Here is a 12,749-nt window from a genome sequence, read left to right as displayed (position 1 = left end):
TCTCTCCTAAGTACACACAAGCACACGTACACCTGTAGACACAAACACTCACACACACACAGACACACACACATATATACACACATATACACATATACATATACCTCGCCGCTCTCTAAAAATACTCGTTTTGTGTACAACTCTCTGCATCTATATAAAAAAAACCATAAACATATACGCATCAAGTCTACCTGAAATACGTAAAGCCCCGACCCATATCCCAACCATCTCCATCCCAATATAATAGACACATACTAACATCTAATCAAAAGCCCAGACAAAGTAAAACAAATCGAATTCATTACGAAACCTTTCGGAGTCACACTCTCTCTCGCTGTCTGTATCTCTCTCTCTGTCTCTCTCAGCTCTTACATATAACTAACTACAGACATTTACATACATATATGTATTATCCTAACTATGTATATCCAATATCTATATATACATACAAATATATATATATATATATATATATTCGTTATGCCCGGCAATTGGTGTTGTCGTCCACCATTTGCCACTTGCTCCAATAATACCTAAAAAATAAAATATGTTCCAGTCAAATAAATACCAAAGAAAATCCCCAAAAACTTTTTTAAAAAAAGTCCCTAATGTGCGTCTATAACTTCTATATATATATATATGTATATGACTGATATATATATATATATATATATATATATATAACAACATTTAATATATTTTTTTTAATGAACCTACGACAATAAGAGAAAGTACAGTACAAATTCCATATAAAGAATATACATACTAAAATACTAAGTATTCACATTTTTGGGCGAATTTTGATTTTGATTTTCGTTTTCATTCTCATTTCTAATTTTCGTTTTCGTTTTTGTCTTCGTATTATCAACTATGTCTGTCTATTGTTTCGAATTGATTCTTATTTTTTCGCTTTGGTCTTTTGGTTCGTTCTCTTATTTTTAGTTTTCTATATTTTCCTCTGTTTCTTCTTTTGTATCGTTGCAAGGCAAATTGATTTACTATATGTATATATATATATATATATATACATATATGTATAGATATATATAGATATATGTTTATATATATTTATATGTAGGTCCTATATATATATATATATATATATATATATATATATATATATATATATATATATATATATATATATATATATATATATATATATATATATATATATATATATATATATATATACGTAACACAAGGACCTTCTCAATATTTTGCGTTATAATTTTTAACTATCACAAAAAGCATAAGTAAAGTCTAACTGAGAATTAATACTGTCTACATGGAACTACTTGGGCATTATAGCTGGACGATGTGCCCAGTCTGTCAACTGTTTCGTAGCACCCATCAAGGCGTTCGCCTTAACTTCTCTCTAAGCTTACCTGCCCGACTGTCCCAATTCACATTGAAAATATATATATGTATACCTCTTTATATATATATATATATATATATATATATATATGTGTAGATATATACAAATATATATATATATATGTATATATATGTAATATCTGATACAGATTATGATTTCGAGCAATTCCTGGGATTTGTTTATATAATTTTCTATTTCATTCATCCCCGAGTTTAACCCCTAACAATTATCGAAATCAAAAATATATAATATATATATATATATATATAATATATATATATTCTTACATTTCGTAACTCTCTCAGTTTATTTTCGTTTTACTTTCCTGATTTTCATTGTCTCTCGACCTCCTATATATATCTATTTACTTGTCTAATGCATATGTAAATGCGAAAATGAGCAACAATGAATTAATATCGAAGCCCCTTTCGATCGGACTAAGCAATACTAATCAAAATAATAATAATAAAAAAAAACATACAACCATATATCATATAATCCATATATTGTGCTAGTGAATGTACTGAATGCTATATTCATTATACTCTCTCTACTTTATTTAATTATTATTCTAATCGATTCGATACATTTGCTAACATCATCTTATGATTATGCTTACGATATTCATTAATCTGGGCATTATCTTTCATACTTTATTTTTCTTGTCTCTTAAGTTTTCCTTTTTGTTTCTTCTTTTTCTTATACTTATCTTGTTTCGGTTTTTCTCTTTATATTCCGTCTCGAGCGATATCAGATAAGTCTTCTTCATTGTCATCAAATTTTTTCTCAAATTCTTTTCGCTACTTTTTTGTAATGTGTACAATTTTCGATTATAAAAAAATAAGAGAAACACAACAATTATTACAAACAATAACATAAAAAAGAATTTATCTAATTGAAAGCGCTATATATAAATATTACAAGAGTTTTGATTTTGTATATTCAGGCTTAAATTTTGAGAAATCGTGGTGTGAATGTATTTTCGAGTCACTAGCTCATTCCTTACTTTTGCCTGTTCAGTTCCTATTAAGTTTTTTTTTGTTTAAAAGCTCTATTTTAAATTGTGCTGTACTCAGCTAACAGTGCCTTATAACATTTATGCAGCTATGACCAAAACTGTTATACTGTTATAACCGTTTTACTGTAAACTTGTCAGAGCTATTATAGTGAAAAACTGTTATACGGCTGTAAACCGGTTAAACTGTACAGCTGTTATACTCTTTTAAGTGATATAACGGGTTTATTATACTGTAAAGCTGTTTTACTATGATAAATGTTATAAAGGTTATAGCTGTTATGGTGCTATACTAATATGGTGTAGAACCCATATGCAGTTATACTGGCATGCAGCAAAACTGTTATATTGATAGAAGCATATACATTTAAGTTGTTAAACTGTTACTGTGAAACAGTTATTCCGTTATAGCTGTTATACGCTTATAACGGCTATACTGTTATGCTGTTACATTGTTATACTGTTAATCTGCTGTACTGTGTATGGCTGTATATGCAACAAACAGCCGTCGCCCAGCTCTCTTTCGTATGCCCTTTGCCGAAGAGATCGAGAGAGCACGTGTCTGTATATGTGTATGTGTGTGTGCGAGCGAGTCGACAAGCCGTTTACCGTTAAGATCATTATTTTCCTATTTCTTATGCGTTTTCCTTTACCTAATTTATTATACTTTTCCCTCGCAATATTTTGTTTCCTTTGACTTCTATCTAGGCATAACGCCCCCGATAAAAAAGTTTCTATGTAAAGTAAATTAACATATATAGTATATATACATATATATGTATGTACAAAATACCAGTTGTTCTTGTGCATATACTAAAGCTCACTTTTGAGATGGTCCTTGGTATATTTGCGGTTTATCGTTTGTCTTTAGAGCTCCTTGATTTGTTTCTGATTTGAAATTGATTTGTGTTATTATTGTTTATTTATTCGGTATATTCGGTATTTGTATCTTTCTCTCTCTCGCTCTCTTCCTTCACTTGTCTTCTCTGTCTCTTTCCGAGTCTCTCTGTCTCTTTCTTGTATACAAAGTTTGTTAGCTTCTTACAGCTCAAATTTCTACATTTAATTTTCTTTCTAAATTTATTTTATTTTCGTCTTTTTCTACAAGTATTTTTTGCTCTCGATCTTTTCTTTTCTTCTACTTCTTCTTTCTTTTCTTTCGTCTTTTTTCTTTATGTATGAATAATAAACCACAACAACAACAACAGCAACAACAACAATAACTAAGATTTAGCTGCCCTACCCATTGTCCCGATTTCCAAAAATTACTACAAAAATTAAGCCAAAAAGAAACAAAAATATATAAATAAAATATAAAAACTTCGACTCTTTACACAACAACAACAACAACCACATTTCATATCGTTTCTCCCTAGTGTGCTACAAAACAAAAACAAAAAAAAAACGCTAGAAATTCTATTTTCAATTTTAAAACAAAACAAAAAAAAAAAAATTATATAAAACTAAATGAAACAAAAGCGTTTCGTCAACTTTCTTTTTATTTAATTTTCTTTGTTGTTTGTTTAATGTTTTTTGTCGTACGTGGAACGCTGCTCCGTTGCTCTCCCATTTGTGGATATTGATATTGATTCAAACACGTTCCCTACGAATCGAAACGTTACGAATAATTCGAATCGATTGGTCTACCTCACTTACATGCCAAAAATTGATCAATATACAAACAATACTAAAAAATTACGAAAACTGAAAACAAAATTTGAACAATAAAAATAATCAAAAACAAATAAAAAAACGAATCGAATATTCACAATACGAACTGAAATATATCGTATACGATAAAAGGATTTCGAGGTATTGCAATGAACAAATTTCTTGTTATATTTGAATTTAAATTTATAAGCAACTATTCTTCTTTAAGCCCCTTGTCCGCTATCCTTATCCCACGCTCCCAACCCCTCCCCCGCTCCCATTTTGCGTTAGAAAATTCAGAAAAAAATTTGTGTTTTTTTTTTCATATTTAAACTCACTTTTTACGTTTCCATTTCCTTTTTTGTTCCAAACAAAAACTAAAAAAAAAATGGCATAAAACTGTTAAAGAACCAAAAACTTTGTAGTTGATATATTTTTCAATTAAATAATATATATATAAAAACAAAAAAAGAAAGCAAAACCAAACATAAAGAACTATGTATATTATTTATAAGATTTTACGTTTTTAGATTATTTCGTGATCGAAACTGTTGGTTGGATGGTTGGTTTGTTTGTTACGTTTGAAACAGAGCCGTAAAACTTCTTGTTCACGTTTTCCCATACAAAACTCTCCCTCTTTCTCTCTTTTCTTATGTTTTCCATTTAATTTTCTGTTTCATTTCCATTTCAATTCCAATACGTTTTAAGGAACTAATACAAACATTAAAGACTGCATAATGTTAAGTCTATATGTATATATATATATATATATATATATATATGTCTTTATCTATATGCCGCTCTCTCTCCGATTATCTTTACACTCAGCAGGCACACATTGTATATATATATATATATATATATATATATATATATATTTTGTTTGTTTGTATTGTTCTATATCTTTTTGAGTTCTCTCTTTTTCTATATCTCACTTACCCCCTATGTCTTTATCTATATGCCGCTCTCTCTCCGATTATCTTTACACTCAGCAGGCACACATTGTTGTTTTTTTTTTGGGGGTGGGGCCACTCAACCAGTTTTCAGCATGCGCTGTTCGATTGATTTGATATCGATAACGATAACGATAACGATAACAATAACGATAACATACTTTTGCTGTTTTTGCTGTTGTTCAATTCACACACTGTACAGCACAAATGCCTGGTGCATATATATTTTTGATACTCTTATGATTCTATGTCAGTCTGAGCTATGTTTAAATGTTAAACAGTCTTCTAACTGGACGTAATTCCGCGCATGCCCCACCTGGTTGCCAAACCCCTGGACACACACACCCACACAGAAATACCTATGCCGATACTACTCCAAACCTCTTCACATCTTCTATGTGCCCTTTGCAGATCAATTGAAAATCTTTATGAATATCAATATCATATATACAGAGATAATGCAGAGCCTTTTGTCTGCTTATCAGTTTGTCCAAGTGAATCGCCCCATAATTTATTGATAGACTTTTAAATAGAACCGCTATATTATATAGCTGCTTTAGTTGATTGAGATTCCAATAATCTTCTAACAGTTGAGCGCTCGTTAGTTGCGTTCAAAGTTTAATCATTTTTAGCTTGGTATTTTATAAGTTTAGTATTATATCAGTATTAAATTTGTGCATTTCTTGAAGAGCTGAAATTTCAGAAGTCTTGCCATCGCCAATATTTAAATATATTTCAGAGTTTTTGTTTTTAGAATAGTCTTAAGTTTTATAGTCTGCAGGGGTACTTCGACTTCGGCCTGACGGAGATAGTTATTTGTTCTTGTTTTTATTTGACTTCTGGTTGGCACTAGTTATTTGAATGTTGACACACACTCACACACACACACTCATAAACAAACACCCACATACACACCAAGCTATCTGCCCTACTAAACAGATTTATTCACAAATTTTCTATATAGTTATATATATACTTATATATATACATATTATATGAATATATATATATATATATATAGATATATGTATATATATATATATATATATATATATATATCTATATAGTTTGTAGCTGTAGCTGGTAGCTAAAATTTATATAAGAAAAACTATCCCAAATTAGTTGGGAACTGCTCAATGAGCAGCTAAATCGATCAAAATTGCAATTTCGTTAGCTCAGTTAACCAAACAATTTGTTCGGCTTGCCGAAGAGTTGCACCAATAGATACTAGTTTTGACGGCATGTAGTTCCAATATTTTCCAATAACTATATATAACATTATTCTTAGCTAGTTCGTGTTTCGAGTCATGTATAAAAAAAAAAAACAAAAAAAAAAAACCTAATAAAAAGACACTCAAAACTTTGATTATATTTGTTTTACGTTCGTTGGAAGTGCGCTTGCTGGTTGCTCTTTGAAACTTGGAACAATACCACTAAATTGTAGCGTAACCCCTAACTCTCCCTAACAACAACAAAATTCTTGTTAATGTTTATAATTTTTGCTTGTGTAGTTTTAGTTGTTACGCAAAAGTCTTAAACGCAAATTTTAGTTGTAGCTGATAAATAAAAAATACCAAAAAGTACCAACAAAAATACCCAAAATACCAAAAAAAAACCATTTATGAAAACTTCTAAAAACTAAAATCCTAAAATCTGATTATTACTAAAAAAGATGAAATATTTTGGAAATAAAGTTTTGAATCCTTAAAATTCGTTTGCTCTTCAATTTTTAATATATTTTAAGCTCTAGCTAGCTTTACTGCAACGTTTCTCTCCCTCTCTCTCTCTCTCTCTCTCTCTCTCTTTCACTCCCCTTCTCTTTCTGTATATTGCTCTCTAGCTAGCTAGCTCAGTGACACTTTCGCTCTTGCCTCTAACTGTATCTTATTATCTGTTCCTCTCTCTCTCTTTCTGTCTCTCTCTCTCTCTTTCTCTCTCCTGTCTTTCTTTTACGTTTCATTCCTGCGTTTCTGATACTTCAATATTTCACTTGCTTTGCAAACGTTTCATTTGTTGTTTTTTGTTTTCATTTCTAGCCATGAAAATTGTCGAAATATATTTAAAAACCAAATGATTCCAGCGCTCTCTCATACTGAATCGCCCGTTCCGTTCGACATTAGCCGAAGCATGCTGTTATTGTGAATTACAAATACAATTTAAGATAATAGTAAAGACCACACTCAATTGTTATTTTTTATATATACATATCTTTCCATCTATATGGGACTGGGCGTCGAAATATGTCCAGTCGCAAATGTCTCACATCCTATGAAACGCCTACCTCGACTCCTATCCACACGTGAGCTCTTTTAATTTCTATCTGATTCACTTGCATTTCAATACCCTATATTATTTTTCAACTCACACACACGCACACTACACACACACACACAAACATACTGCCTAGTTCCTTTTATTAGTAAAAAAAAAACAAACAAAAAATAAAAAAATGTAATTCAAAATTAATTTGAATTGAATAGTTCGACTACTCCCCAGCCCATTAGATATATAGAAACATAAATATATATACATATAAATATATATACATATAAATATATATATATATATATATATATTTATATATATATATATATACATGGTATATATATATTTGTATTCAATTCCAAAGCTAATTTATGAACGACCATCTCACAAGTGCTAGAACAATAAACTTCGTAAATCGATATTAATCGATCAATTTATCGACCCGTTACAAAACAATGCAATAACAACAAATATTTTATATATATATATATATATATATATATATATATATATATATATATATATATATATATATATATAAATGAATAACATTTCACTTGTTTTTGCTGCATTCGCATTTCGATATTCAATTCCAATCGTTTCGTTGTCATTGACCCAATGTTAAAGTGTTTCATTTCCGTTTGTTTCTTATTAATTTATAATAGTTCTTCTTAGTATTCTTTCTTTTTTATCTTCAATTTGTTTTCCATTCATTTTGCGTTTTCACTCTGCCCTCTGAAAATACAGTACGGACCACTTGTTGTTCTCCCAGTGTAAAATTGAATGTATATTGTTACTAACTGTTAACTAGCTGGTTGCTACGGCATTTGCTGTTGCTTCTGCTTCTGCTTTTGCGTTTGCTTTTGCTTTTGCTTTTGCTTGTTTGCATGCTGCTTGTCCGCTTGTTGCCTGGCTCTGCCTGTGCTGCTGCCTGTGTTCATGCGCCTGCGTAGCATTTAGCTTGTTTTTCAGTTCCGTTTCGTTGCATTGAATGTTAGTACCACCCACACACTTGAACAGCCCACACACACATGTCTACACACGTACACGAGACAACACGATGAAATGAAACCGAGTATAAGAACAAACTCCAAATATCTGTTTTACTTTCCTTTAACATATTTATGTCTCTCTCTCCCTCACTCTATGTATTTATATATATATGTATGTATGTATATGTATATGTATATGTATATGTATATATATATACATATATATTTCTTATATATATATATATATATATATATGCATCTGTTATTTATCCTATCCGATACTTGATTATGAAATACTTTCCACAACTCTGACTGTGTGACAAGATATGAAATGAAAAAGAAACTCTCTTTGTTTCACTGCCGTTGTTTTTTCCCCCTGTTTTTCATTTTGTCTTTTTTGCATTTCGTTTCGTTTCGTTACGTTCCGTTACGTTTCGTTCCACTTTCTGTTCGGTACGCGTCTATTCGAAAATATATTTTCACATACTTCTGCTTTTCTTCCCAAAAACCAACTTAATTTCAGTTCTTTGTGCGTTTGGATCATATACGCAAGTGTTTTACACAGAAGGGCGGCATTTTCGTATTGGAGGAGTACAGTAAGTAGCCAACGATGGATACAGGGACAATGGATAATTGCTATAATTGACTGTTTCGCTAATTCCACTTGTTCCACAGATCCCAAGACGCGCAATCTTATACAGCGTAAATATCAGTCAAGCATGGTAAGTTTATATATATATATATATATATATATATATTATATATATGTATAAATATCTCTCGATTTTCGCTCTGCACCACATGCATTTAAACAGCACCATTATTTTAATAACAAATTCCTACATATATATATAGTATATATATATATATATATATATATATATATATTTATATATAAGATTTTTGAACTTTTGAAAAATTTTTGTACAAAATCGATTTGATAAAGCACTTTGCTTGCACTTGAAACCACATCACGTCGCATTGTGTGTCTGTATATATGTTAGGCATACATACACTGTTTCATTTCCTCCTGTATATGTATATATATAACACAAAAAAAAAAAATATATATATATATGACTGAGTTTGATTTGCCTTACCTTTTTTCTATTTCGTTTCGTTTCGTTCTTTGCTGCCACTTTCGTTTCGTTACCTTGTCAACATTTCTATGTATACGACCAACAACAACTACAACAACAATAACAACAACAACTACTACAACAACAAACAACATGCCTGCAACTAACACAATCACATCACACACCATCAATCAATCAATCCACCAATCACTCACTGCATCAACATAAACACACGCTGCAACAACTGTACAACCCCTCGAATGAAACGTGAATATGAAACAAATACAAAATACTCTAAAAAAAAAATTAAAAAATTAAAAAATTAAAAAAAAAATATAACAAAATAAAACTTTTATATATTAAAAAATAAAATACAAAAATGACATTAAATATTTTAAATTAAACTCACAAATTATATATAAAAACATCTTTCAAACATGTTAAAAATTTTAAATTTAAAATAATTAATCAATAAAAATAAATTTCATTTAAACAATAAAAATTACAAAATAATAAATATTCAAAATGAATAAAAATTTTAAAATAACAATATAAAATAATAAATTAATATAATATAAAAATTAAAAAAAAAAATACAAATGAAACTTCAAAATGCGAAATTGTCAATTACAAATTCAAAAATGTAAATAAAAACTTAAAATCAAAAATTCAATTTTTATCAATAAAAATTATGTAAATATAAAAATATTATAAAATTACAAAATGAACATAATAAATCTAAAATGAATAATTCCAAATGATATATATCGATTAAATCAAATAAAGGCCTCTGAAATTGTGCTGAGCTTTCATCGTGTGACGTCCGTGCGCTTTGCATACATTTGTCATCTGAACGGCAAGCAGGAGCAGCGGATGCTAGCGGCCCCTGGGAACGGTGGGGACAGTGAAACAGCAACAGTGGCAACGGAACATGGCCAACATGCGACGGCAACAGCAACAGCAACAGCGACAGCATCAATTTCGCATGTTCCAATCGAAAATTCCAACTAAAAAAAAACACATAAAACATAAATAGTCAAAAAGAAAAATTAAAATACTTTTTGTAAATAAAATTTATATATCAATTGTTAATACATTTTTTTTTTACTCTTACGCTGTTCACATTGGTTAAAGAGTTTACATTCTTTTTTGTTTGATTGACAGGCAACACTTAAAGCCAACATTTTGAGAGTCCATAATCAAATAACAAATAAATGATTCTGTTTATCTTAAGCTGTAAATTCTTGCTCACCAGTTTGAGCGTCATTTGTTGTTACAGTTTGACATGTTTTGTTTATTTTAATGTGACCGTTGGACAGCTCTAGCAGCTTTAGAGCTCACTGCTTACAATCGCAGTTATAGTTGTGAACAGGGTATGCTTAAGTGCTTGCGAGAGTCAGCTTTCATAAGAAGCATCATAGACTAGAATTAGAATTAGTTGCTCAAGCTTACAGTTTGACAGACACTGTCATATTTTTAGACTTGGATAGCTTACGTAATAATAATAAAAATCAATGTCTATTGATCTTCTGAAATGTGAACAGTGTATGTGTTAGTCGGTACGATCCGTCTAAATTGCCTTGCATTCGTATGTGTGAGTGTGTAACAACCACAACAACCACATGGACAACAACAAAAGCACAACATGCACAAGTTGTACACAAATTGTTGTCAGTTCTCTCACGCTCACAATTTTTGTTGTGTTCCATTCCATTGTTCCAGTGCATGCTTTTTCTATACTTGTATATATATATTGATATATATATATTTGTATACGTATGATTTTTATGGGTTCGTTTGTGCGTTCGTTGGTTTTTGTTACACGTTGTGATTAAACACCTCAATAAGTACACCACTGAACCACCCAACCACCCAACCACCCAACCACTCAACCACTCGCTAAAACAATACCAGCCAAAACAAACACAGTTAACAACAACTAACGTAACGTGTGTCATGCAGTCGGATCAGATATGCTACTCGGTGCTGTGCGTCTTCAGCTATGTGGCCGCTGGCCAGGATCAGAAGAAGAATCCGGTGGTTATCACACCACAAATCCAGGACATACACGCACAGCAGAAACAGAAGCATCAACAGCAACAGCAGCAGCAGCAGAAGAGCAGCGCAGCAGCCTCAGTCACGACAGCAGCTACAGCAACAGCCACAGTAACAGCTGCGACAACAATTACTGCGACAACAGCTGCTGCGACAACAACAACAGCTAGCAGCGCTGCAACTGGAGGCAGACAGCAGCCGGGCCACATCACCATACGCCATACCGTGCCCATGCAGAAGCCGAGCATCACCATGTCCACAGTGCAGCCGCAAGCGAAGTTGCCACCGGCTTTGGTCACGCAGAGTCCGCAGTTGCCGCAGCTGCCGCCGCGTGTGCCCTCGCAGGCCTCCACAGAGAGCAGCTCGCCGCCAGCCAAGCTGCGCGGTCCGCCGCCTGGGCCACCACCAGCCATACCGCCACGCACGGGCGCCATAGCGCGCAGCGGCTCAATGCAGTCGTCGCCGAGTCGCAGCTTTGTGCGTCAGGCATCGGCGAATTCGACGATGCCGCAATACACGCCACAGCCGCCGCCGCCATTTGTTATACCCAAGCGCTTGGCGCGCGCCTCAACACTGACCGCTGCACCACACCAGCAGCAGCAACAGTCGCTGCACCACCATCAGCAGCAGTTGCCGCTGCACCAGCAACCGTTGCCCGAGACCAGCCCGACCTCGAGCTCGAGCTCGCATTCGCCTCAGGCTCATCGCAAACACTGACGAAGGAGTTCGTTCTTTAAGTTCAGTGGTGCGGGCGGTGGAGGCGGCCCCACTGGCGAGGAGCCGCACCTGGCGCCGCACAGACGCGACGTTTGTCGCACCATTTGCATACCCTGGCTCTAAGCTGGCGAACGAATCGGGCATGCACAACTAACTTCGGCTCGTCGAAGCTTCCATATCCTTGCAGAGTTTCGTTCAATTAGTCTAGAATTTCCTCCACACATAATGTTCCTATAAGGCTAACAATCGTCCGATATGTAAACATATATATACATCTATAGCTAGCATATATACCAATAGCTTGGATCCTGTTGAAGTTGATTTTAGCTGTATAGCTATATATATAGATATATATAGTTAAGGATATGTTGCAGTGCTGTTGATATCGCTAAATATACTAGATATTCCTCATATATACGAGATTTTTGCTTCTAGAATTCAGATCGATGGATTTCGATTTATATTTAAGATTATGTCTGAATATTTAAGATATTACTAAGATGTTTCATATACAGCCATATATATTTCTGACATACTTGAAAGCTGGATTTCAGATATCATATAAAGTGTTTATGGAGTCTATAGTTTATATATCTATCGAGTATTAGTTGGATATTCCAGATAATCTAATTCTAATTCTAA

General features: G+C 32.6%; 1 protein-coding gene across 3 annotated transcripts in view; it reads left to right on the top strand.

Annotated features, from left to right (window-relative positions):
• LOC111598192 (MAP kinase-activating death domain protein) overlaps positions 1-12,354 on the top strand; it is a 31,661-nt gene extending 19,307 nt beyond the window's left edge. For 2 of the 3 annotated variants that reach the window (XM_023313318.2, XM_030223055.1), the window contains 4 exons: positions 4,200-4,208; positions 8,780-8,852; positions 8,932-8,978; positions 11,298-12,354. In XM_023313318.2, the coding sequence (XP_023169086.2) occupies positions 4,200-4,208; positions 8,780-8,852; positions 8,932-8,978; positions 11,298-12,107 (939 nt within the window). In that variant the 3' untranslated portion in view covers positions 12,108-12,354. The remainder of the gene's footprint in view (positions 1-4,199; positions 4,209-8,779; positions 8,853-8,931; positions 8,979-11,297) is intronic. The other variant, XM_030223054.1, reaches the window with a different exon arrangement.
• The last annotated feature ends 395 nt before the right edge of the window (positions 12,355-12,749 follow it).

The sequence above is a fragment of the Drosophila hydei genome, unplaced genomic scaffold (genome assembly GCF_003285905.1).
Source record: "Drosophila hydei strain 15085-1641.00,03,60 unplaced genomic scaffold, DhydRS2 tig00000090-arrow-arrow-pilon, whole genome shotgun sequence".
Taxonomy (NCBI): Eukaryota; Metazoa; Arthropoda; class Insecta; order Diptera; family Drosophilidae; genus Drosophila; species Drosophila hydei.
Note: the sequence above shows the minus strand (reverse complement) of the source record. Positions and strands in the feature narration are given on the sequence as shown.